Source organism: Perognathus longimembris, chromosome 6 (genome assembly GCF_023159225.1).
Source record: "Perognathus longimembris pacificus isolate PPM17 chromosome 6, ASM2315922v1, whole genome shotgun sequence".
Lineage (NCBI taxonomy): Eukaryota > Metazoa > Chordata > Mammalia > Rodentia > Heteromyidae > Perognathus > Perognathus longimembris.
The window spans coordinates 76126197-76154088 of record NC_063166.1 but is presented as its reverse complement, the minus strand read 5'-3'; the positions used below and the strand labels follow the sequence as shown (position 1 = coordinate 76154088).

At 47.6% G+C, this 27892-nt stretch overlaps 1 protein-coding gene across 1 annotated transcript in view; it reads left to right on the top strand.

Annotated features, from left to right (window-relative positions):
• Nucleotides 1-27892, top strand: part of Rims4 (regulating synaptic membrane exocytosis 4) — a 57798-nt gene that overhangs the window by 17155 nt on the left and 12751 nt on the right. Inside the window, exon 2 of the mRNA XM_048349483.1 lies at nt 21238-21376. Coding sequence (XP_048205440.1) covers nt 21238-21376 — 139 coding nt within the window. The remainder of the gene's footprint in view (nt 1-21237; nt 21377-27892) is intronic.

The window sequence follows — 27892 nt, the reverse complement described above, 5'->3', positions numbered from 1 at the left end:
AAGTTGTGGGTATTTGGGTAGGGACAGGTAGACACAGGCATAGAGGTCTGCAGGTGACACCCTCTTCTAGTCTGGGAGCTCACAGAGGGAACTGGGAAGCTCTGGGAACTGTCGAAGGCTTTCCAGAGGAACACTGACAGAGAAGGAGGAGAAAGGAGCTGGGGGAGGAGGTAGCCTGGAGGAAGGAGCCTAGGGGTCCAGGGTGCCATGCCGGGCCAGGGAGCCTTTGCTGTTACTCAGCAGATGGCATGGGACTTGGGAGCGGGACCGGTGGCCCTTTGGTGGCTCCCAGGCTTCTGGTGTCCAGTGGTCTTGGATGAGGAGGGAGCTCAGCCGTTCGCTGGTCCATGATGCTCCGCTTGCTGTGCACGTGCCTTTCCATCTGAACCAAATCCTGAGTGTAAACCAGACCAATCAGTTACAAAACCACAGTGGAGCCCGGAAACCCATTGCCTCACACGCTCCCTGGGGATGCTGGGATCTAGCCAGATTTGGGATTCAGTGAGCTGATCTGGTCTCCATCTGGAGACCAAAGCTCAGTCCTTATTTGCATCCCCTGCTGAGTGGGGGCTTAGTCTCTCTTGGGTGCCTCTAGGAGAAGGAAGGAGGGTGGTGGTCTCTGGGGGCTCTTCCTTCCACAGTAGGCAGCTGGGCTGCAGTAGATCCCTCCCATGCCCAGAGCCACCTGCATCATCACTCCTGACAGTCCTGGTGGTGCCCCAGAAGACCGAACATCTCCATGGTCCACAAAATGCCTAATTTGTGGGTGGGTGGGGGGCCAGAATCACAGATTTTAAATATGGAAAGATCCGTATTTAAACTTCTCCCTCTGCCTCCCTTCCCACCTCTTTCTTGTCCTATCCCAGGAGCTGTGTCTTTAAATGGATGACGTAATTTCACTGTGTGTTCCATCCTTCTGTGTTAGCTGGAGATGCTGATGACTTACTTTTCAGAGAGTCATGTGCGAAATGGGCTCGAGACAGCAGTAAGGCTCTCAACTCACAGTGACTAACAAGTCGGGATATTAGTATTACTCTGTGGAAGATGTTTGCATGGTAGATTCAACATTCAAGCGGTTTTTGTTTCTGGTTTGTTTTGTGATTTTTTTTTGTTTTGTTACTGTCCCTGGCTTTTTGCTCAAGGCTAGCACTCTACCACTTGAGCCACAGCCCCACTTCCAGCTTTTTCTATATATGTGGTGTTGAGGAATCGAACCCAGGGCTTCAGGTATACAAGGCGAGCACTTTACCACTAGGCCATATTCCTAGCCCTTGCGAATTTTTTTAAACTTTTTTTTTTTTATATTCATGTGGTACCAAGGAATTGAACCCAGAGCCTCATGCATGCTAGGCAAGCACTCTACCACTAAGCCACATTCCTTGCCCTCAAGAGTTATTTATTAATGCCTAATGTATGCACCGGCTATGCTGGAATAGGATGCATTATGAGAAGGCTCTCACTAAGTGATGGACATTGGCACTCTTGTTTGCTGTTTATAGTGCTGGTGGGGTGGGTGCTAAGGTTTTGCTAAGAAAAAGCTGAGGGTTTTCTGGGCAAATGGGAAGAGAATTTAGGTCATGGTTTCTGTCTTTTTCTTTCCCTCCCTACTTCCCTCCTCCCTCCCTCCCTTGATCCTCAGCTCTCAGCCTCCTGAAAAGCGCTCAGCCCGTCTACCTCTTACACCTCATCTTATGTAACTTCTTGCTCTCTCTGTACCAGCCATTTTGCTATTCCGCCAACTTGTTGCTCATTAAACATAGGAGACAATATAGGCTGCCACAGTGCTTTTAGGTCCCATGTTAGGAGCACCTTCCCCCGTGTCTCCTGGTTTGTTCCTTCAGTTCTCAATTCCCAGGTTGTGATGAAGCTACTGTGGACCCCCCTCCACCCACCTCAGCTGACATCCATTCTCTCCTTGTATCTTGGCTGTATCTGACACTTGCTTACCTCTCCTGGGATGGAACTTCAGGAGAGCTGTTGGGTTTCCTTTCCTTTGTTTCACATGCAGATCCAGGACCTAGGACAGACCTTGATATATAAAAGGTGCTCCAAGCGATAAGTGAGTACACTAGTAAATGATTCTTGTCTAGTCTGAGGTGGGATTTGGGGGCCTCCCAAACTCCCAACTTTGTCTGCTTTGGAGGAGCTTAGCGACTCCTCCCCTGTGCCCGGTGGGCCTCAGGGTCTCAGGATAGAAAGGGGAGTTAGGAGCATCTCTGGTGTGAAGGACCCCTGAGCCTGTCAGAGACCACAGTATGATTCTGTTCTGAGCATTTCCCACACTTGTCACTCCAGATTGAGCCCTTGTTCTGTGTACTGCCTTTCATCATAACCGGGAAGGACTTGGGGACAAGGACCTCATGCTAAAGACAAGGACCTAAGCAGCCATGTTTAGGGCTGTGTTCTCAGTATTGGGACAAGGGCTGACATGTGTGTGTGGACCCCATGCACTAAAGAACAAAGTAGGATGTGGCTGGGTCAGGACCAGCAGAGGAGTAAGGGGTGGGAGGAGTGGGTACTAGGGAGGGGTGACTGGCCTGCCCAAAGAGGCTTGGGACAGAGTCATGGGAGTCACGTGGGAAGTGAATACCCTCCATCTCCCTTGGCAACAAGCCTAGCCTACCGTGAAACAACTTGGGAATGAAGGGAGTGTGGTCCTTTCCCTTGGGAGGCTGGGTGGCCTTTCTGTATTTCAGCTTCTGCCTAAGCCTCTGTCCTTGGAATTAAAAATAGCCAAGGATGGGAGCACAAGGACACGCTGTCCTTCTACCAAGCAGGGCTCCACTACCTCTTCTCAAAGTGGGCTGCAGGGCTGCAGGTTTAAGAAGGCAAAATGGTTTGAAGAATTAGCCCTCCCTGACCCCTTGAGGGAAGGCACAGACTTCTCTTTCCCCAGTCTGGTGTGACTCTAAATGAGCTATGGAAGTCACATAGCTGGAAGGCTCTCTGGGGTAGACAGACATCACCAATCAATCAAGGTCTCCTTTCCTGGGACCCATGGCAGGTATCACCAATCAATCATGGTACCCTTTTCTGCCAAGTGCAGACATAGTCTAAGAATTCTTAACATGGGCTATTTCAGGCAACAGTTAACAGAGTTGGCAGAGGAAGAGAGAGCGAGAGCGAGAGAGAGAGAGGAGAGGGAGGGGAAGGGAGGGAGGGAGGATAGGAAGAGAAGGAGAGAGAGGGAAAGGAATAGAAAGAAAAGGGGAAGGAAGAGAAAGAGAGGGAGGAAGGGAGGGAGGGGAGAGAGAGAAAAAAAAACCACATCGGTTTGTTGTTTACCATCTAATCCAGTCCCCTCATGGTGGGAGAAAACTAGCTCAGAGAAGGATAGAAACCTGGCACACAGGAAGGAAGGCAATAGTGAATCTGGAATCAGAAACTGGGTTTCTTAATCTCCGCTGAGGCTTTCTCCCGTCTACCTCATTGCATCCTTTTTTTTCCGACTAAACCTAAGGTTTCTGTGTGCAGAATGGCTTTTAGGCCATGGATTGCAAGGTCCCAGATTTCCGCAACATATTGTATGTGCTGGCAGGTTCTTTTCTGAGAGATGAGTGAGTAGCTTTTGTCAGCTCTCAAGGAGTTTCTTTCATGAGCAAGAAAAGTGATGAACTCATGAAAGAGAGAGAGGCTTGCTTCTCAGAAGGTGGGCCACAGATATGCAGCACTGGCCTTACCTGGGAGTTGTAACACTCTGAGTTCCCCCCTCAGCACAGGTCTGTATATCCAAAGGCCGGCTCTCTGGCCCCACTCAGGACTGAAGAATCACAGTCTGCATTGTAACAAGAACCCTGGTGATTCATTTGCACATTCACTTGGAGAGACACTAAGCTGGAATTCATTCCGCCATGGTTTCAGTGTGGAGCACCGCCTGATGACAGGGACCTGAACAGGTCTACTAGGGCTAGCCAGGTCTTCATTTCCATCTGCATGTAGAAAGACACAGACAGCTGGGCACAGACAGCTGGGCACCTTGGCTCAGGCCTCTAATCCTAGCTACTCAGGAGACTGAGGTCTGAGAATCCTGCTTTGAAGCCAGTGCAGACATACACAACTGAGAGACTCTTTTTAAAAAAAAACAAACAACTTTATTTATTTCTTTATTGTCAAAGTGATGTACAGAGAGGTTACAATTTCATGTGTAAGGCAATGAGTACATTTCTTTTTTTTTGTCAGTCCTGGGACTTGGACTCAGGGCCTGAGCACTGTCCCTGGCTTCTTTTTGCTCAAGGCTAGCACTCTACCTCTTGAGTCACAGTGCCACTTCTGGCTTTTTCTGTTTATGTGGTGCTGGGGAATCGAACCCAAGGCTTCATATATACGAGGCAAGCACTCTTGCCACTAGGCCATACTCTAACTTTTTTTTTTCTTTTTTGGCCAGTCCTGGGCCTTGGACTCAGGGCCTGAGCACTATCCTTGGCTTCCTTTTGCTCAAGGCTAGCACTCTACCACTTGAGCCACAGGGTCACTTCTGGCCGTTTTCTATATATGTGGTGCTAGAGAATTGAACCCAGGGCTTCATGTATGTGAGTCAAGCACTCTTGCCACTAGGCCATGTTCCAGCCCCTGAGAGACTCTTATCTCCAGTTAATCACCAAAAAGCTGGAAGTAGAGCTGTGGCTCAAATGGTAGAGTGCTAGCCTTGAGTGGAGAAGGTAAGAGACAGCTCCCAGGCTCTGAGTTTAAGCCCTAGTACAGGTGTGTGCGCACACACACAGCCACACAGCCACACAGACACACACACACACACACCTCATACCCAGGAAGGAACCCAGCTACTTTGCAGTTCCACTAAGGCTAAATCAAAGGAGATACTTGTTTCAGCAGTTTGTAGATAAAAGACAGTGTTTTCTCTCCAGAGAAGGAGATGTCAGATACATTCGGCAGATGTGTGGAAAGCTGTGGGAGGCACCGAGTGCCATCCCGCCTAGCAGTTTGGAGAGGGACTGGTATTGAGGTGTGGATGTCTGCTCCAGGGCCACATTCCTAGCAGCCTCAGGCTGTGCATGGCACACCCGTGGTAGGTCTGTGCCCATGGGTACTGCTGCAGGTGGGTGCAGCGAGTTCCAACTGGTTTTAACTGTCCTTCTCTTCTCCAGTGTCTGGTATGCTTCAAAGGGAGCTAGCCATGCCTCAGTTGATCACAGGGAGACTGAGGCACAGACAGAAGGCTTATCTGGGGGAAGGAGTGGGAGAAAGGACTACCATCCCTCTCAGCCCCACCCTCTGCCCTGCATCCCCATTCCCTGTCTGCCCTTGGTGTGTTTTCACTCATGGTCTTTGGTGTGGCTTCAAGTGTACACATGTGCTCTAAAGATGACAAGCCTGGGGCCCAAACTGCCTACATTGAGCTCATCCTGCCTTTGTGGAAGGCTTCATGGGCTGATGTCGGGCTGAGCCGGAGCCCTCTGCTCTCCTCTCCTTCCCCGGCAGGATCATTCCCAATCCCCATCACACCGCCCCTTGGCCTTCTGTAGAGAACACGAGTTAAGACCAGGCCTGGGCCGGGTAGAGCGGTAGAACACTTGCCTAATGCGCACAACGCTCTGGGTTCTGGGGGCAGAGGAGAGAGCCCAGGCCGTGAGATAGGCTTGGAATCTCTCTTTAAGAGCGTTATGGAGATATTATTCACATACCACTTGGCCAGTTTATAAGTACCCTTCTGTGTGGTTTGGTATAGCCAGAGTTGTGCAGCCATCATCACAACTGATTGTAGAATATTTTTGTTCCCATCCCCCCTTCCCTCCCAAGAAACCCCATTCCCATTGGTAGTAACTTTCCCATTTCCCTTCGTTCCTGCCCTTGGTAACCACCCGACTGCTTTCTATCTCTGTAGCTTTGCCTACACAAATTTGTATATATGCTTATTTCACATAAATACAGTTACTGAATGGAGTTTTTGTGCCTGGGATCTTTCACTTAGCATAGTTTTGTTGAGGTTCGTTGGTGTTGTACTTCATTCCTCTTTATAGCTGAATAATATTCTGGCTATCTCTATCACAATTTGTTATCCATTCACCTATGCATAGACACTTGGGCTGTTTCTGCTTTTTGGCCTTGGTCATAAATCACAGTGAGGGTTGATTAATACGGCAATGTGTGATGGGTTCTATTATTGTTGTTTACAAGGCAACGGAGGCGGAGGCTGAGAGAGGTTCAATGACTTTGCTCAGAAAGTGGCAGAGGGATGTTTCAAGTCTCACCGCCCCCCCCCCCCCCAGTTATGCTGGCTCCGGAGCCCGTGCTCTTAACAAGACGGAAATATGTGGGCTGTGTGTGGCGAATGATGAGTCACCCGGTGTAGATGGAGCACCTGGTGTGCATGACGCGAGGCTCCTGTAGTATAGGTTGGGGGCCGATCCTGGAAGTCTTGAGTGCTGTGTGTATTGTGAAGCTTCCTAGTGCCAGATGGGGATGGAGACTGTACCTTTCGCCTTCTTCTTCCAGAGCATGTTCAGTTTGTCCCAAGTATTGCTAGCAATGGCTTTCTTGGGAAAGGCAATCACTGGTGGGGACCCCGTCCAAATAGAGTTTTCTAGTAATGGCTGAAATGCCTCTTTTTTTTTTTTCTGGTCCTGAGGCTTGAACTCTGGCCCTGAGCTCCATTTGTTTGAGGCTAGCATTTTACATGCTTTTGCTGTGATTAATTGGAGATAAGAGTCTCACTAGGGCTGAGAATATGCCTTAGTGGTAGAGCGCTTGCCTAGCATGCATGAGGCCCTGGGTTCCATTATCCCTCAGCACCACATGAACAGAAAAAAAGCCAGAAGTGGCACTGTGGCTTAAGAGGTAGAGTGCTAGCCTTGAGCAAAAAGAAGCTCAGGGACAGTGCCCAGACCCTGAGTTCAAGCCTGAGGACTGGCAACAACAACAACAAAAAGAGTCTCACGAACTTTCCTGCCTGAGCTGGCTTTGAACCATCATGCTCAGATCTCTGCTTCCTGAGTAAGCATGAGCCACTGGCCCACGCTGTAATGCCTCTTCTCTAGAGAATCTTCCCATGTTGGTGATAGCAGGATGACATTCCCCTGACCACCTCTGTTAAGAAAAGGACCCCGCTTTATCCCAAATGCACTTATTATGCTTCTAGAACTTGCCAGCCTTCGTTATGTTTTGCTTTCAGAAATTTTGCTTTTTTCCTATGCATTTCCCATTTGCCAACATAACCTTTAGTTGTCTTGGAAGGTAGAACTTGCATGTAAAACAAAATAGTATTTTATGTGCAATTATCTATAATTTGGCATTGAAATAGTTCTACATACAACCCAGACCTGGCCTTTAACTACCATGCTGGATTAATTATCCTCATTAGCTTCCATAGTATATACCTCTGCTCTTAGACTATGCTACATTGTAATTATAACACCTTGTGTTAGAATTGCTCCCCTTTACTGGTCTGCCTCTTCTGCTAGACTGCAAGTTTCAGTAAAGTCTACCTTATGAGTCTCCAGCTCAGGCTCTGCAGCCAAATAGGTCATTAGTAAAGAGTGTTGAATGAGTGAAATTTTTACCCGTGTCATTTTTCTTCCCTCTCCCTCCATTACCTTTAAGCTCCTTAAGGATAATGTCTTTTTTACTCTGATCTTCATCACCAAGGAAAGTAACACACACACACACACACACACACACACACACACACACACACACACCCCTCAGCAAATATATATTTTGTTGGGTAAATGAAAATAGCACTTCCTTCCATGGACAGAACCCTTAGAGTTGCAAAGCACATTCAAACACATTACCTGGTTGACGGTTCACCTCTCTACTGTTCTCAAACCCTTTGCCTTTGTTGCTTCTGTATACATGTCATTAAAATCTCCATGTCATTAAGATCCTTCCCTCTTCCCTCTTGGACAAAGGTTATTCCAGGTCTGCATTGAATCAAGACTCTACTCCATTTGGGCATGATCACTCACCCTGGGCTTCAACTTCCCCTGTGAGAAAAAAACAAGACTTATTTCACTGGAGGCTCTGGTTGAACTTTGTAATAAGCAGGAGGCTCTTGGGAAAGGTGATTTTTTTAAAAAAATGCTGATCCTGGAGCTTGAATTCAGCCTGGGCACTGTCCCTTAGCTCTTTTGTTCAAGGCGAATGCTTTATGAGTTCTGGTGATTCATTGGAGATAAGAGTCTCACAGACTTTCCTGCCCAGGCTGGCTTTGAATAGTGATCCTCAGATCTCAGCCCCCTGAGTAGCTGGTGTGACAGGTGTGAGCCATCAGCACACAGCTGGAAAGGTGACTCATTAAAGCTAGAATTTCACACATCAGCCAGAAAATAGGAAAAGACAGTGGTTTATAAATACATGAGATGGGAGTGACTCCTTATTCTGAAATTTCCAGTCCCCGTGAGCCCTACCTCTGCTCAGGCCTCCACAACCTGTTAGCACCATGGACAGTTCCATGGCCTCTGCTGAATAGCAGCCAAGAGGCCTTCAGTACTACATTGTAGCTTTGATGTGCCACCAGATAGCCAAAGCATTCTGGGAGAGAACTCTGACTTGCTATTTGTGTCACTCACATCTTGATTTTGGTGAAGGTAGAAAGTATTTGTCCTAGGATCGATGAAATACTGACAGTTTATTAGAGCTCATACTGGTAAGCAGTTGACCCTTAAAGAGGTTAATTATAATAACTAGCATTTATTGAATGCCAGCTGTGTTCCAAAGTGTTTTCACTGCTTCCTCTTCTGCCCTGGGTGTTTTCTGGTCTCTATACCTTGATTTAACAGATCTTATATTTGGGGAATACAGATTGAGCCAGGCAGACAGTAAATTCACCATCTTTCCACAGTCCTTCTTTCCCAAAATGTTTCTTGTCCAGTAGAGGAAATTCGCTATATATTAAGCCTTCTAACCCATATTATATGGATTATGTTGACTCAGACCTGTCATCCCTGTGATTTGAAGATGAGAGGACTGTGCTTCAAGAGTTTCCCAGGCAAAAAGTTAGTGAGGCTCCATCTCCACAATAAGTCAGTGTGGTGACATATGCCTTTGATCCTAGCCACTCGGTGAACAAGTAGGAGGATCATGGTCTGAGGGTAGTCCTGTTAAAAAAATGAGAGACCTTATCTGAAAAATAAAGCAAAAAGAGCTGGGAGTATGGGGCTCAAGTGGTAGAGCACTTGCATAACAAGCATGAGGCTCTTGGTTCAAACCCAAGTGCCAACAGAAATGAAAAAAGCATTCTAAATGTGTATTTTGTGACCCAGAATTTCTACTTCTAGATTTTTGCCTAGAAGAGCTAGGCACAAATGGTCACCAGAAGACACAAACAGGAATGTGTTTTTGGCAGAGCTATTTGTAATATCTCCATATGGCGATTACCCAAATGCTCAACAATAGAATGGATGAAAATTGTTTTAAGCTATTCAGACGTACTACCACACAGCCATGAGAATGAATGAACTGCAGGGAAACCATCAGTGCAGACAAACCTCACAGACACAATGTTGAGTGAAACAAGCCTGATAGACACTAAGAAATCTGTGCCGTCCATTGAAAGTACAAAGAGGCCAATGCAGGCTGATCTTTGGAGCTGAGAGAATGCTGCTTTTGAAGGGGAGGTGGCTGGAAGTGGACATGAGGAACTTCTGGGTCATTATTGGCAGTGTTTCTTGATCTGGTTGTTGGTTTCATAAATAAGAATGGTGTAATATTCATTAAGCTGAGCACTTATACCTGTACACTATATAATTGTGTCCTTCTCTCCCTCCTTTTCTTCCCCCCAACATACATACTCTCTTTCTCTCTCTCTCTCTCTCTCTCTCTCTCTCTCTCTCTCTCTCTCTCTCTCACACACACACACACACACACACACTATTATTGGGGTTTTAATTCAGGGCCTCACACTTGCCAGACAGGCCCTATAACTGCTGAGCCATGCCTCCAGCCCTGTTTTCTGCTGATTCTTTTTGAGATAAGGTTGAGACTTTTGTGTGAAGAATGATTAGTACTAAATTGGGAGAGTGGCCAATCACATGGAATGTCTGGAATTATTCAAGATGAATTAGAATGTGGAGCACACTGGGGAAAACAGAGGAGGGAAAAAGCATAAATCTGGACCTATAAATTAGGGCCAGGCCAGAAAGGCCATGCATTATGGTCTGTGGGATTTATTCTTCTAGCAGTGAGGTGCCATCAAAGGTTCTTAACCAAAGAGATGATGGGCTCAGGACTGAGGCCAGAAGCTCTTGTGGACCACAGAGGATAGAGGTGGTAGGAAAGGACGCTGGAGGTGAGGAAACCAGTTAGTATAGAGGAGGAAAATGTATGGAGTACATTGTAAATGTGATTGGCTTCTGTGGCAGTGCTGGGGATTGAACCTAAGGCCTTAATGTATACCAGGCAAGCACTCTGCCACTGAACCACAATCCCATCTCTTTTAGTTTGGTTGGTTTGGGAGATTTTAGTTTTTCTAGTTTTGAGCTCAGGAATCTTCCTGCTTCACCATTCTGAGCAGTTTGGATTACAGACATCACCATGCTTGTTTAAGTAGGAAATTGGAACAGGGAGAAATAACTTGCACACATACAGCTAACAAAGTGTTTGGGTTCAAGTTTTATGAAGATGCTATAGCAATGCTGGTGAGTAGCTCTGGACTGAACAGGAGCAGAGGTTGACAGTCAGGAGTCCTGAATTTTTATGGTTGTCATTGGCTTGTGTCCCCCCTGGAGCTTCAAGAACCCTCTGTACAGTGAAGGAGTTGGTTTGGAAGATCCCTGAGTCCTCTCTAAATGAAATCTTTGATTTTAAGGGAAAGCAGATTCAGATAGCTCTAAGGAGAAGAGGAGGAAAGGGTGTAAGGGTTCTTTCAGAAGGGATCTGCGTTTATGCTTCCTCAGCCTTTACTGGGAAATACAGCCAGAGATAACATTGGGGCTCTGGGCCTGAGTGGTTTAGATCCTCAGTTTTCAGTATTTCACAGCAATATTCAGGATAAGGGAGGCATGGCAGGCTGAAGTTGCTGGGAATAGCTAGGCCAGGGTGAGGTGGACCATAGAGAGGGAAGAGGAGAAGGGTAGTAGTCACTGTGGGAAGAGCAAGGGTGCCAAAGGCCTTGCTCTTTCTCTCTTCCTGGTGTAGAATAATACAATCAGCTCCGGGTGTTGGAGGCTCATGCCTATAAACATAGCTACTCACAGTTTGAAGCCAGCCTTGGCAGATAAATTTATGAGACTCTTATCTCCAATTAACCACCAAAAAGCTAGAATTCAGGCCTTGAGTTCAAGCCCCAGTATTGGTGCACATGCTCATGGATGCATGTGTGCATGCTTGCACATGTGCACACACACACACATACACACACCCCACACACCACAGTCACCAGAGCTCTTGTATCTGGGGGGACATGTCAGGCTGCTGTGTGGATGGAAGTTCCACAGAGAAGGGATTAGAAATTGGTCAGGGACTTGATTAGAGACTTGAAGCCTGGGGACCTGGAGTAAGTCTCTTAGCTTCAGGCTCCTTGTCCAAATAAAGTTGATGATACTCATCTCAAGAAGATGCCCAAGTGGGGAACTGTTGTATTTGTTCTGTCCTCTCCTACCCCATTTCTGGGGTCTCTTGTGAGTAATCATTTCCACACAGACCCACATTCCTGTCCTCACCATCTCATCTGGTGTAACTGTGGACATACTGTTCATCAGCTCAGAGCCTGTTTCCTTGCTGTAAAGTTAGGATACGGCTCTTGCCTCTCGGAGTTATGGTTGGGTTGAATTGCATATCTAATAGTACTTGGCACATGGCAAATACTAAAAATAGTTGTATCTGTTCTAATGATTTTTCATTGTCATTGTTTTATTGTTCTGCTTGTGAACAGGTACTTTTAGGAAAAGGAATGTTAAACCACACTCATTCAGGTACAAATGACTGAGTAAACTTTTCTTGGTTTCTTTACTTGAGAATGTGGTGGGGTTTTTTTGTTGTTGTTGTTGGTGGTGGTGGTGGATTTTTTTCCTCCTGCCTCTCTTAGGGACATATCCGAAAAGCTAATCCAATTAAACTCAAGTTTAGTGAGGTGAACAGTGTGGGTGCTGTCCTAGGTGCTGAACAGGTCATGAGGAATGAGGTTGTGTGGACAGGAGGCTGACAGGACTATGTTCCCAAGGTATAATAGGTGAGGTGCCCCAGTAGAGGTGAAATGAAGATCAAGTGCCCCTGAAACTAATGTGTCACATGGGGAAAGACTGTGGAAGAGATAGCATTTTAACATTAGTTTAGTTTAACATCTCATTTAGGGCTTTGGAGGAGGCCAAAACTTAAGTTAGAGGAAAGAGTCTCTTCAACAAATAGTTCTGGAAAAACTGAATAGCTACATTCATTAGATTGGAATGAGAATCCTATCTTTCACCCTGTACTATTATCAATTCAAAATGGATCAAGGATCTTTGTGTAAGACCTAGAACTTTGAAACAACTCAGAAAAGACTAGGGAACACACTGGAACATATTGGCATAGACAGGAGCTTTCTAAATAGGACTCCCAATAGCTCAGCAAATAAGAGCAATGATTGACAAATGGGATTGCATGAAACTAAAATGCTTCCATACTGCAAAGAAAGTAGTCACTAGAGCGAAGAGACTTCCTACAGAATGGCAGAAAATCTTTGCATTCATCTGACAAGGGATTCATAACTAGAATCTACGTGGCAGTTAAGAAAAACAACAAAAACAAACCTAATCTCTCAAAGAATCAATAAATGGGAAAAATGAACTGAGCAGGTGTTTCTTTTTAAAAAGTACAAATGGTCAATAAATACATGAAGTGCCCAACATCCCTGGCCATGAAGGAAATGCAATTCAAACAACACTGAGATTTTATCTAATTCCAGTCAGAATGGCCATCATCAAGAACACAAACAATAATAAATGCTGATTAGTAACCCTGATTTTCTGTTGGGAGGAATGTAAACTAGTGGAACAAAACTGAAAATCAGTATGGAGATTCCTCAAAAAATAAACCTACCATATGATCCAGCAATACCACTCTTAGAAGCTCTCACACACCCATGTTCATTGAATCACTCCTCACAATAGACAAGCTATGGGAACCACCCGATGCCCTACAACGGATGTGTAGACCAAGAAAAATGAGGTGGATCTACACTGTGGAGTTTTATTCAGCCCTAAAGAGGGATGAAATTAGGGTGCTTGCTTTCTGTGGAAGCTAGACCCCAAAAGATAACCATATACTTTAACACATACAAGATTGTGTGTGTATGTGTGTGTAACATATCTGTAAGTGTGGGGCTGGAGGAGGAAGAAAAGAGAATGCTAGAGGATGAACAACTCTGAGGTACACTGCATCTGTGAATGAAGATGGCAAAATCAGCGAGAGCTGTTGAATAATAGGGGAGTAGTGAGGATGGGGAAAGTGAGAGCAAATGATGGCCAGTCTCATTAAAGTACAGTATATACATGTGTGAAATAACATGGTGGGATCCTCTTTGAAAAATTAGCATACACCTAAAAAATGAATGCTAGGAAGATGAAACATCTCCTGTGTGGGGTGTAGGCACTAGTGGGAGGGAGAGGATGAAGGAGGATAAATATGGTAGAAATACTTTATGTATTTGTGTGAAAATGAAGGAGTGAAGCTGGTTGAGATTAATGTGGAAAGGGGGAGGGGCAGTAGGGAGAGTAATGGAGGGGGTGTGTGGTCAAGGTACAGTGTGTGGACATGTCAAAACGAAACATCTTTCTACAATTAATTGACACAAATCAAAATATTTTTTTAAAGTTTGAAGTAAGACAGTAGGGGAAAAAATATCTATCTCTGGAGTCAGAAAGTCCTGGGTTTGCAATTGAGCAGTTGTGTGTATTAATTCTTGGGAACATTAACTTAACCTTCTTAAGGCATGTCTTGAGGTAGCAGAGTTTGAACTCAGGGCCTTGCCCTTGCTAGGCAAGTGCTCTGCCAGTTGGGCTGTCTCTTTTATTTTGTTTTTCGTATAGGGTCCCATGCTTTTGACTTGGCCAGCCTTGGACCTTGAACTTTATCCCTCTGCCTACTGAGTGACTGCGCTTATGGTTGTGAGACACCATGCCCAGCCTTACTTAACCTTCTAGATCTTCATTTTTCTTCCTCTGTGAAATGGTTTGCTGTGAGAATGGATTGAGATGGTGCCTATGCAAAATACTCAGCGCGGCAGGGGCATAGCAACAATAACCACCTTTGCTGAGTGTTTGCTGTGTGCCCCAGCTCTCCTAAGGTGTCCTGAAGGGACACATCATAACATGACCTGATACATCTAATGCTCATGACAACCTTAGGAACCTGGAGCTAGTACCTGTTCCCCAGTTGGAAACTGAGGCAGAGAATGACAAATTATAGGTGTTGTTTCAAGTGAAACTCTGGAGGATAGCTAGAATTTTGAGAGGAAAAAAAGGAAAGGAAAATAGAGAGAATGAGAAAGGATAAGTGAATTACTGGGGCTGGCACTGTGGCTCATGCCTGTAATCCTAGCTACTCAGAGGGCTGAAATATGAGGATTGTGATTTGAAGCTAGCCTGGGCAGGAAGGTCCACAACACTCATCACCAAAAAGCCAGAGCTGTGGCTTCAGTGATACGGTGCCAGGCTTTAGGAGAAAAGCTAAGGGACAGTGCACAGGCTCTGAATTGAAACCTGGGTACTGGCACCACAAGAAAACGAAAGTTCCTGAGCCCAGACCTGAGGCAGTGAGGTCCCCAGCCAGGCTGAAGCATGGAGATTGGGGAAAATTAGTAGCAGGTGCGGAGGGGAGGGTAACCAAAAGGGTGGAAAGCCTCGGATGTTGGGTGCTATGATTAAACTTAATTTGGCAGGTGATGAAGAGCTGTTGTAAAGTTTTAAATAAAATCACAACATGACATGAATTTGTGTTTTACTTTCATTTACATGGTAGAATGAATAAATTTCTAACTGTCAAAAATTCATATGACATTGAAGCATGTGAAAGAGAAATAAAACCTTGGCGGCTATTTAATAAAATCAGCTAAAGCCAAACAAATGCCTACCCCCAGTGACCCAGCAGTTCTGTCCCTAGGTTTGTTTCTGAAAGACTCAGGTGCAGATGTCCACCAAAAGCCTTACTCCAAAATAACCATGGCAACCTTATTATGTCCTTGAACTGGAAGAAAACAAGTTAAAGCCTGTCACCAGAACAATGGATGAGTAGGATGTGGCATAGTCAGACAGAGGAACACAATATAGCAACGGGACTGAACGTGCTACAACTCCACCAGTGTGTACGAATCTCAGGTGGCACCAAGGGAGCGGCCTCCCTCCCCGCACAGTTGTACTCTATACACACTGAAAACCAGGCAGTGCTAGGAAGCCGACTTTGGCGGTCAGCATTGTGGCTCTCCTCACAAACAAACTTGTGGTGGGAAGATGGAGATAAGGGTCATGCTATTTCTTTTCTGGGTGTCCTGAGTATGTTTAGTCTATAAAAAATTCATCAAGCCTTACTTATCACCAGTCCACTGTAAAGATGTGTCCCATGTTTCCAGGCTGCCAGCCCACCCCCAACATTTTACTGTCTTGAGAATTTAAATCACCAAGTCCTCGTGGATGGATTCATGGATCCTTTGAGATGTTGACTTTATTTCTGCTTTTACAACTACTAGAGTCTCTATGTAAAAAACGGAAGAAACAAAAATGAAATGTGGTGTGTGTGTGTGTGTGTGTGTGTGTGTGTGTGTGTGTGTGTGTGTGTTGGCACTGGGGCTTGAATTCAAGGCCTGGAGGCTGTCCCTTAGCTTTTTGGCTCAAGGCTGGTACTCTGCCATAGCTCTCCTTCTAGCTTTTTGGTTGTTACTTGGTGATAAGAGTCTCTCATTCTTTCCTGCTTGAGCTGGCTTTGAGCCACAGCCTTCAATCTCAGCCTCCCAAGTAGCTAGGATTACAGGCGTGCCCCCCTGGTACCTGGTTGTGCTGCTTTTTTTATTTTAAAGGTTAATAGAAGGTCTGTGGCTTGTAGAGAGTTAACTATCAGCATGCTCTCTTCCCATCTCTATTTCTTTTCTCCTGCTTCATCTTGTTCACTGGAGGAGGTACTGTCTTGCAATGTGCTTGGAACCACAAACAAGAGAAAGACTGTGGTTAGTTTTGTTATTTTGTTCCTACCATCCCTTTCCCATGCTATGAACTTTATATCTGTTTGCTATCCTGAACATTGTACATATCATAAATAAATACAATTTTGCTGATTTGGGATATACTTAGGGAATGAGAAAGATTTTATTTCCTATTGTTTCCATCATATTTGTGTTAAGATGCAGCTATAAGCAGAAGTGGCTCTTTAAAAAATTAATAACACAGGAAGGTTTTCAGAAAAATACAATATAGTGAAACTTAACTTCTAGAGCACTTCATGGCCTCTGTAATTCTTGGTTTCATTTTCCTCTGGACTTTCTCCTACAACGATCATTAAATTCCTATATAGAAACCAGCTGGTTTATTTCTGGAAGAAAGCTGCAGTGCCTCTTGAGGTCCAGATTCTAACACAGCTGTCTGGGTGGACTATGATAAAGAAGATGCTGTCAGTGAAATAGAAAACAAGCCAGATGATAAGACTGTGACCCTTCTGATCTCTGTGGATACCACTTCAATCCTAAGTCATAGAGACAGTGGCTTGTGGGTGGGTGGGTGGGCACTGGTGGCTCACACCTGTAATCCTAGCTACTCAGGAGGCTGAGCTCCTAGCATTGACGTTCCAAGCTAGCCCAGGCAGAAAAGCCTGAGAATCTTATCTCCGATTACCAAAAAGTCAGCAGTAGAGGTTTGGCTCAAGTGGTAGTGTCAGCCTTGAGCAGAAAAAGCTAAGGGACAGTGCCCAGGTCTTGAGTTCAAGCCTCAGTAGCAGCATTTTAAAATATGCCCTGTAAAAAAAAAATGCCCTGTTTTATGCTATGACTCCACAAAGGGCCTTTCCATCGATAGAAGCAGTTCAGAATTTATATTTCTGACTTCTTGGCTGGTTACCTTTGATGTTCAATTGCTGGCAACTTAATGACTTTGTCATTAAAACCGGACTCCTAGGTTAAAGGAGAGCTGCTCACCATGACTTGTTTTTTATTTACACGGAAAATCAAACCCACATTAGATATACACTTCACTTAATCACGAAATGTGTCATTTTGAAACAAAATAATCTTAAAAAGCAACACTGAGTTGTGATTTATTAGTTCATTTTAAATTAAAAAGCTCAGTTCTTGGTAAAAGAATTTTTTAAAAAAAATTCATCAAGCTAAAAAAAATTCATCAAGCTCTGTACTTCAGGTTTGTATGCTCCTCTGTTTGTCTTACACTTATATTAAAAAGTTAGAAAAAATGATCCCACACACCTCCCCTAATAGACTCTCTCCCTGCAATTATTCACCATTAGCAGTTTGGTTCATATCGTCTCAGATTTTTTTCTGTGCATATGCATAAATATAAAGCGTGTGCTCTCTCTCTCTCTCTCTCTCTCTCTCTCTCTCTCTCTCTCTCTCTCTCCCCCCATACACACACACAGAGCTATCTATAGCCTTACGAAAATGGCACTATGTTTTACATACTGCCCTGCAACCTGCTTTTTTAACTTGCCAGTATGCTGAGGGAGTCATCTCATAGCTGACAGAGGGTGGCCTGGCCCCTCCAGCAGGGCTGCTTTGGAGCTCCTCCTCCCACAAGTTAGTGAAGGGTTAGGGCAGCGGCAGGACAGCAGGACTCACACATCTCCAGACCCTCTAGCTCTACTTGTGTGGTCGCCAGATGGATTCAGTAGTCCAAGAGAAGACCTCAGCGCAGCCTCTAACTCGATACTAAGCCTGCTGGGTGAAGGGGAGCTTACAGACACGGCAGGGAGGGAGTCCAGGTGGGGGCAGCCCACTGCTCACCACAGCAAATCAACTGAGTCTGGACCTTGTGGAGCAGAGATGGGGCCCCTTCAACCCTGTCTCACACCAGCGTGTTTGCTAGCAGAGATCAGCATGTTAGAGAGGCCTGCACCTAACAAGGTGCACGTGAATGTGTGGGGAAGCGGGATAGTGCCAGGCCCTGGGGTGGAGGCTGAGATCAAAGATCTTAGTCTATATTCTTCAAAGCTCATTGAACTACATATCCAAACGATGAAATTTTCTATGTATATTATAGTTACAAAAACAAAGTTTCCAGGTTTTACGAGATTATTATTTTAAAGTTTTTTGAACGTGTTTAAAATTACATCCTCTAGTTTAAAAAAAAAATCTCAGGTCCCTTGTGCTGGTTAGAGCAGGCCCTTGGGAGGGGAGTAGGAAGCTGGGGGGGTGGCGGGTGGGGAGACAGCCTAGAGCCATGTTGGAAGAGATGGGACAGCCTGGGTGGTGTCATGGTGAGGATGGACGGAGGTGGAGGGGTGAGGAGTGATTGACAGATGATGGATCAGCCTTGCCAGAAAGGCTGAAGGGCAGAGGAAAGGTCTGAGGTTTGTGAAATCTGGAAGTATGGAAGAACGAAACACAGAGGACATACCTTCTAGCCAGGCTGGGGAAAGGCTGTGTTGGGATGCGCGGGTTATGAGGCAGGGAGTGGGGTAAGCACTCGGTTTGGGATGGAGTGATCCAGTCAGCAAGAGATGATCCACTGAAGGGCCTGGTGGCTGAGGGTAGGTGGTGGGTGCCCTTGGCATGGTGGGATACTGCAGGCTGAGGAAGATGGCATACCTGTATGGGCATCCGTTCCCCAGGGAGTCCAGGGAGTGTCAGGTCTCTCTGTGTAGCAACCACTGTATGCCAGGCATGGTGGCCAGTGTGCGGACATTCACCCCACTGGCACTCAGTGCTCTCCTGAGGTAGGGCTGCTCTCTGCTTGGGCTGTCCTCCCACAGAGCCAGGCTCCCTTTGTTGCTGAACCAGGCTCTGGAGCTGGGTGGGATGGGCCTTGGAGGGCTGCAGGATGCAGCGGTGAAGCACACCTCAGCCTCCTCCTTGGCCCCCTAGAGACTGAGCCTTTTGTCAGCCTGGGCTCCTCCCTCTTCTGGGAGAGACTTGGTAGGTGGGCAGAGGCGAGGGGCTCAGCACGGCTCAGTGTGGAGGTCACACACCCTGGCATGCGTCTGCATCCTGCCTGCAGGTGCCTGTGCGTGGGTCTGAAGCCCCAGTGTGAAGGGTTGTTTGTGTCCCTCTCTCCCCACCCCACTATACTTGTGTGTGTGTTCCTGTGTGAGTCTGATTCTGAGAGTGCACGTGTGTGTTTCTGTGGCTTTGCCTCTCTAGCTGCCATACACAGAGAGGAACCAGCACAGGAATAGGAATGGGGTGAAGGTGGCTGCATTTGGGGGTTAGGGAAAGAACAAACGGAATGGAGTGGAAGCAGGAACACCCCCCCCCCCAACATATACATGTGTTCAGAAACACCAGATCTCTGTCTTTCTCACATACATACACGGTGCACAGTGTGTTTCTCTGTGTGGTCTCTCCAGTGGGTGGGCTTGGGCTTGTTGTGTATCCAGCATACACACCTTGACATGCACGCCCAGTGACTGTCAGACACACTGATAGATGGAGACTTGTGAAAAGGGACACAGAGACAGGTATGTTGCTGTGCATTTTTCTGAATGTGTGAGTGTCCATGTGTCCATATAATGTGGGTACATGTGGGAGACAGAAATGTGTGCACCAGCTTCGGAATCTCTACACGTGTTTGTGTAACTCTCAGGACGGGGTGGGGGGGTGGGGGGGTGGAGCAGGTGACCCTGTGCTGAGCCAGGAGGGGACCAGGGGGCTGTGTCGTGGCCCACTTAGCAGGAGTAGGAGGATGGGGCTTGTCATGAGTGACTCCTTCTTGTAGTGGGTCAGTCAGCAAGCAGCTATGAAGCTCTAGAGGCCTGCCAGCCTGTTACCAGATGGATCCTACTGAGACTCCAGTCCCTGTGGGACAGGCAGGGTAATAAAGCTACTATGAGTCCAAGGGAAACCATCTAAGGCCATATCCTGCCACCACCACCCCCGGGTGAGGACCAGTCCCTGACCATTCTGTTTTTGTTTCTTGTTTGATTTTGCCAGTCATGGAGTTTGAGGGCCTGAGCACTGTCCCTAGCTTCTTTTTGCTCCAGGCTAGCACTCTACCACTCGAGCCACAGCGTCACTTCTGGCTTTTTCCATAGATGTGATGCTGAGGAATCCAACGAACCCAGGGCTTCATGTATGTAGGCGAGCACTATACCAGTAGGCTATATTTGCAGCACACCCCCCCCCCCCGACCATTCTGTACCCTCATTCTCAGTACTGAGGAGAGGAAAACAAGAAGCAATGCCTCATGGTGGGTGTGAGGGCAAAGATGGTGTCGTTCATTGAGCACCTACCATGAGATAGACTCCGCTCATGGTGCCAGTCTCATGAGCTCATGGAGCTCACCTTCGTGGAGGAAGTCACCAGTGTGGGACGGAGGAAAACCAAAGCAGGGTGTCAGGGCGCAGGTGGGCGGGGACAGGGCTGCTGTTCTGACAGGGCCGAGAGCAATCAGAGACCATCTCAGTAAGCACCAGTCAACACAGGATAGAGGCGAGGAGTGAGCTGGGGATGGGAGAAAGACAGCAACAGGAGGGAAATAAGGACAAAGGCCATCTCTCCTTATAATGAGCCTGCTGTTGTTCTGCTGTACAGTTGAAGAAATGGAGGCTGAGTGACTCATCCAAAAGTGAGATAGATATTCAGCGTTTGTTTTCCGAGCTGGTGGTCTAAATCAGGGTTAACCAGTTGGGGGTGATTTTTGCCCTCTAGGGGATATTTGGCAATGCCTGGGATATTTCTAATTGCCATATCTTGTCTGGGATGCTACTAGCATGTGGCGAGGAAAGGCCGGGCAAGCTGCTAGGAGCTCTGCTGCTCATAGGATAGTGCCTACGGCAAAGAAACATGGCACCCATAGTGCCAGTCACGCTGATGTTGAGAAGCCCTGGTCTGGCTCCATGCAGAGGCCCTGAGAGAGTGCAACACATACTAGGTGCTTGGTAAAACGTAGCCAAAGAGGAAGAGGAGGAAATGTGAATGTACCTATCAGTTAACAAAGCTCGGGTGGTACTGTGTGGGTACTGAGTTGTTTACCAGGACAGGACTGCCCCAGGTGGGCTTGGGTGAGCCCAGCAGGATGAAGAGGTTGGGTGGGCTGGGTTTGGGGGCTATAACTGGGCCACTACCAGCTGCTGAAACACTAACCTTATGACTGCCTCTCTGTCCTCCCCTTCCCTGTGTCTCTCTCCGTCTCTCTTGGCCTTTCTGCCCGGCAGGAGACAATCGGAGGCTGAAGGGGGCCATACAGAGAAGCACGGAGACGGGCCTGGCTGTGGAGATGCCCAGCCGAACGTTGCGCCAGGCCAGCCACGAGTCCATCGAGGATAGCATGAACAGCTACGGCTCAGAGGGCAAGTGAGTGGAGGGCCCACGCCCGCCCACCGGCCTCTGGGTTTGCCCACTGGGGGAAGGAGGGACTGAGGAATACTCCCAAAAGGCCTGGGAATGCTGGCTTAGGGCTCCAGGGCAGTGCTCGTCTTCAAGAATGGAGGCAGCGAGGCCAGGAGCTCTGAGGAAGAGGGCACGGGGGTTCAGGGTCTCATTCCTGTTGGCTTGCACTCAGTTCTAGACTGCCTCTGGATGGGTCATGACCCCACACTATAGCTTCCTTATCTATAAAATCGGGTAAGAGTGCCACCCGCCTGGGGAGGGCTACAGATTTCACATTTCTAAGCATTTCTAATTAAGCATTTGTAAGGTCATGGGTTAATATTTATAGACTGTGATCAGCGAGTGTGTGCTGTATACCCATGTGGGTAAGTAAACAAAGAAGGTTATTTTCTCCTTTTCGGTTTCATTTTTAGTCCCAGTTGTATTTTAAAAGCATAAACCTGGGCTTGATAAAGGCATCTCATGTACATCATCAAATCCTAAGACATCCGTGGCCGCCTGGCTCCTGGCCAGGGTTCCCCTCCCCAGCTCCTTACAAATGCAGATGGCAGGGCCCAGCTCCCGAGCCACCGAATTAGAGTCACTGGAAGGGAGCCCAAGAACTCCATTTTTTTTTCCTTTTTTTCAGAGAGAAGCTCTCTGGAAAAAGTATTCATCCAGGCCAGGGTTTTCTCATCTTTATGGACCTCTTAGAGAATTTGAGGGAAAGGTTTGGGCCTGCTTCTTCCCCAGTAAATACACTCACACACACACACACACACACACACACACACACACACACACACAGAGTCATACCAACACTCTTCTTTCATAACAACAGACCATTCATTCCTAAATTCCCCTAAGCTCCCCCACTCCAAGTCCCTGACAGAGAAACTCAGATCCAAAGCAACTTACATACTCAGAGAGGTTCAGGAGCTTGCCCTGGGTCACACAGCATGCTCCTAACCTGGAACCTGCAACACCATGTGGTTTCATGCTCCTCTCTGTCCTCTGAGGCAGGAAGGAGGCTTTGGGGTATCACAATCGTGCACATGAGGAGACTGAAACCTGGGAGCCAAAGGCTGCAGGCTCCTTATGGATGGTACCAGGTGCACTCGCTATTTAAATGTAAATTCACTAAAGTTAAATAAGATAAATTATTCTGTCCCTCTGTTACACTCGGTTTTCAGCTCTCAATAGCAACACTTGGCTCCTGAAAACTCTGTGCGGTGGGAGAGGAGCTAGAGTATCTTCCTTGTCACAGAAGGTCACCCTGGCCAGTGACCTGTCCTTGAACAGCCAGCCAGGCTTGGCACACTAGGCTTGGCCTTCCCCTTTGGCTGCCCTTCATATCTGGCCCTTTGTCTCAGCTCACTGGGGGCTCCTGTTGGCTAAAGGCCTTGGTCCTCAGCCCTTCCACCTGGGCATCTTATGAATGGCCTGGCCTTGGCAGAGCTGCTCTTCTATCCACCTGGTTTGTGAAGAGGTGGGCAGGTGGGAAGGAAGAAGAGGAGGAGGAGGAGACAGAAGGCAGCCAGCATTTTCCTGTAGCCTGGAATACCTGGCAGGGCAGCCAAACTTGGAGGAAGGTCCCCGACTCCCCGCCCCCCCAACACCTTGGGAGCCATGGGGCCCTGCCTACAGACTGATGCCTTGTGCTCAGGAGGCTCTGGTCCTACTCTTGGCTCTGCCACGGACACTCCGGTTGCCTTGAACACATCTGTGGCCTCTTTGGAGTGTCAGGGAGTCTAGTAAATAGTGTGCTGGCATCACAAGAGGCTGGGAGGACCAGGTCATGAGCAGCAGTTTGGTGCTATGGGTGGCAGCAGGCAATTCAAAGCCATGGTCCCCTGTCACAGAAGAGGAGAAGGCTCAGGAGGTCATAGAACTTGCTCACAGGGAGCAACAGAGGAGGGTCTTACAAGGAAACTATGAATGAGGCTCTGTCTGCACAAGACTGGGCCTCAAAGGGGGACTCGGAGGGGTTAGAAAATCTAACCACAGGGCTCAGCAGTCAGACAGTACTGGCTTATGGGTCATTTCTGCTTCTTGGTAGCCATGTGGCTTTGAGAAAGTCACATCCTCTCCAAGTCCAGAAAGGGAATAGTAACGGTGCTGACCACTCATAAATGAGCAATGAGGAGTAATGAGTTAATAATGAGGAAAACAGAACAGCAATCCGCACTTGTCAGACACTGGGATTACTCTCTATTAATACTATCTGTTGTTAACTAAGCTTCTGTGAGTAAAGTATTTTGCTGGTTGGCCTCAGTTGCATTCTAGAGGTTTCCACAAGCCTCTCCAAGTACAATCATGGGTTTTGTTGTTGTTGTTTTACCAGACCTGGGGCTTGAACTCTGGGCCTGGGCACTGTCCCTGAGCTGCTTTTTGCTCAAGGCTAGCCCTTTACCACTTGAGCCACAGCACCACTTCTGGCTTATTCTGTGATCAGTTGGAGATAAGATTCTCACAAACGTTCTTGCCCAGGCCAACTTTGAACAGTGATCCTCAGATCTCAGCCTCATGAGTAGCTAGGATTGTAGGTGTGTACTATTAGCACCTGGGTACAATCATGTTTATGATGTGTGTCACAGAGTGAGTACTGGGAAAACTAGTTATGGTGGGTATTAAAAGGTTGGAGGAGTGTGTTAAATTTAGTTGAGGAAGAAGGAGGGGGCTGGGTCCAGCAGCAAGGACAATGTGGCCGTGCTGGAAGGGGGTGGGGCCTGGTGGAGGCCAGCCAGGTGCTGCTGCCTCATCTAACACCTGGATGCAGAAGGCACAGGGACATTGAGCTGTGCTCAGCCTTTTCCTTGCTCTGCAGATATTTTGGGCACTGCTTGGACCCAGATGCCAGGCTCTGAGATGAGAAGGAGCGTAACTGTCCTCCCCTCTTCCCACCCCCTGGACTTCTGCCAGCCCAGTGGGGGCATGCTGCGAGCCAGCCTCACTTTGAAGAGCCCCAAGGGGTTGCAGTTCCCAGCTGCCCAGCCATGCACTGGGTCATCAAGGGGCACAGGGCAGCTCTCCCAGGGATTTTCATTTCCCCAGATGCGATTGAGTACCCACAGTGGATCAGACAACTGTGCAGGGCACTGCAGAGCCCTTCCCTACTGGACGCTGACCAAGCAGCTAGCAGAGGGGTGAGAGGCGTAGAGGACAGGCCGGTGAAACTTCAGAGATTCTGTTCCCATCCCAGCCTGGGGATGGGGGAGTGTGTGCAGCTTAGGCCTGTGGCAGCGAGGGTGCTGCGGACTTCTCACCCACAATGGCATTGGCTCCAGCCATCTCTGTTCAAAGTATGGACCACAGTCCCAAAGCTAGCATCTCGGACCGCCCCCCCCCCCCGACTCTCTGTGTCAGAACCTGCATTTTACCAAGATCCTCAGATGTGGCTAAGTGATCATAGTGGTGGTTCCAGAAAACTCTGCGTGCAGACACCGACCCACGTGCTTTCCCAACTGTGTCAACTCAGTTCTTACAACTTGGTACTGATGGGGATGTTCTGTCTCCATCTTACAGGTCGGGAACTGAAAGAGGGTAACCTGCTCAGAGTCACACAGCATGTAACTGAGCTGGGGCTCAGATGCAGGCATTTCCCCTCAATCATTGCCCTCCTCACATTCTCTCAATGAATGGTTGCCATGTATGAAGATTCCTGGAGATAGATACTTTCAGGATGGCTTGGTGGTTTGGCGATGCCATCAAGAACCAAAAGTCCTTCTTTGGTTCCCTCTGCAGGCCTCAATATGTTAGACGAGTTGTGGTTTTACCTCTAGGGGTGATGGAAAGGTGTTTTTTTTTCCCGAACCCCTTTCTGCTTTAACAAAAATTGGGCTTCATGGGCTGGGAATGTGGCTTAGTGGTAGAGTGCTTGCCTAGCCATGTACTGGGTTCCATTCCTCAGTACTATATAAAGAGAAAAAGCTGGAAAAAAATGGGGTTCTTGCTGAATGTGATATGTCAAGCCTATAATACTAGCTACTTAGGAGGTAGAGATTGGAGGGCTGGGGTTTGAGGCTAGCCTGGGTATTAAAGTTAAGGAGGCTCTTACCTCAAGCAACGGTTAGGCACAGTGGCATGCAGCTATTATCTGCCAAGCTACAGGGGAATTCTGAATCCTTGGGGCAGCACAGTGGTGGCACAGTGGACTGTGCTGTCATCTCCCAGCAACCCAGGGAAGTACAAGTAGGAGAATTGCAGCCTAGGCCAGAGGTACTGCCTGGAAAAGAACTTAGGCAAAAAGGGGTTGAGGTGTAGCTCAAAGGGTAGAGCACATGCCTAGCATGTGCAAGGCCCTAGTACTGCAAGGAAGGGGGGAAAATGGAGTTTTGTTTGTTAGGGATGGAAGGGCAACCAGCCAACCTCCCACCCCAGCAGAGCAAGCCATTTCACCCGGACAGCGGTCAGGGGGTGTTCAAGTATGCTGAGAAATGTCCCAGAGGCTAATCCCTTCCAATGTGAGCATGAGTACCTCCCTACACACATACAAGCACACACACACACACACACACACACACACACACACACACACACACGCACGCATCCATACCTGCCCATCATCCTGAGATGCTCCTATTGATTATCTGCCCTAGTTTGAGTTTACTTGGGACTAGAAGCATGTATTCAAGGTACAAATCGTTTGCTTGGGAAATGATTCTGGAAAATAATGCCAGAAGAGCACATGGGAGAGACAGGACCGCACCAGGCCAGCTCTGCAGTGGGCAGCTCCATTTTGACAGGGAGCCACGGATGACACTAGCGTGGAACATGAACCTGGGAATTCTGTCACAGTGGGTGAGGGAGCAGAGGTACTTATACTCCAGCTCTTGTAAGTTGTTGACAGGTGGCCATTCTCTGCTTCATCTCATCTTTCCTGCAGCAACATGGGCCATGGGACTAAAGAACTTCAGGGGCCAGAAAAACATAGACAAAGGAATGCAAGGGCTGGCCATTAGAAGAAGTCACAAGTACTGATTAGTAAGGGGGTGAGGGACCAATCGGCAGAGTCTACCTCAGTGAGTGGACAGAAACCCCATCTACCAGTTGCTCAGGCTGAAACCTGGGCTTCTGAATTACTTCCCTTTCTTATGGTCATTATCCAACCCAGTCCAATTGACTCACACATTCTCTTTTTCAAAAAAAATTTATTTTATTTACATGGTAGAGAGGAATTGAACATAGTGCCTCAAGCATGCTAGGCAAGTACTCCACCAAGCTACATTCCCAGTCCATGCACTCTATTCTTAATCATCCCTTGAGTCCATCCGTCTTTCCCCATCCATCAGTGACTCTAGTTGAAGCCACCCCCTGCTCTTGTCTAGACACTTGCAAGTCCAGACTCCATAGTTTTGTCACCTCTGATCTCTCCCCACCTCTCCCAGTCCTCAGTCATGTGCTCCCACCTTTCACCCTGAATTTTCTACCCTCCCCTGACTCAAGGCTCTGCACCCATGCCTCCTCCTGTCTGGTTTTCGCTCTTTTAGCCATAATCCCTCTTTACCCTCTGACTCACTCCTCCTCCAGATCTCAGCTAAGAACTGGCACATAGACTTCGGCTCATGTGCCAACTTCAGTTAATTGATAGCACCTCCCCAGAGTGCTATGCTGAGAAAGATTCTGGAGCCAAGTCTAGGTGGGATTGCTGAAGTTGATTAGTAATGTCTGCCCTGGGTGTGGGCAGGGGAAGTGGAATGGCACCGGTCTATCGTTTTTCTTGCTGGTTCAGCAGCTTTCACAGGTTTCCCCCACCTCTCCATCTCTATCATAATTGTCACCTGTGTGTCCTTCTAGACTCTGAGTTCAGTACCTGCCTGGCTGACTCCCAGTTTGTGCTTTCTAAGTTTTGATGAGTAGATGTGTACAAACAGAAGCATGTACATATATATTCCACTCCTTCCTACCCTCCCTGATCTGCTTTGTCACACCAAATCCAGGGCCTTCACATCCTCTCTGCCAACCCAGCAGTTCTCAGAGCTAGTTCCTGGAGCCCACCTGTTTCTCTCTGCCTGTTGTTGTCCTGCGATGTCTGGGTCACCAGCAGCCAGGATCTGGGTGTCTGGGTCACTGTGCCCACAGCCCAGGAAATCAGCTTATGCGCCAATGGCAGGGCCACAGCGTCCCACACTCAGGTTATTTCCTGATCACCAGAGGGCCAGGAGGCTAGTGGGTGGTCCGAACCATTCCCCCTGCCTTCCACCTCCACTGTGGAGCGGAAGTCATGCCTAAAGGGCATGGAGAGGACGGCTGTGGGCCAGCAGACAGGGATTTATTCTGTCTTGTTTTATAAGCACTAGTATTTGTTGAGCATTTGACTGTGCCAGACTGTTCTAAGGAGTTTATCTCCTTTTAATACTTAGAGCAGCACTGAGGATTAACTTACGGTTATTCTGTTTTACCGAAAAGGAAACGATGGCCCAGAGAGAAATGCGCATCCACAGGACTTCTGAGTGGTGGAGACAAGATATGAACCCAGGCCGCTTGACCCCAGAGCAAGCT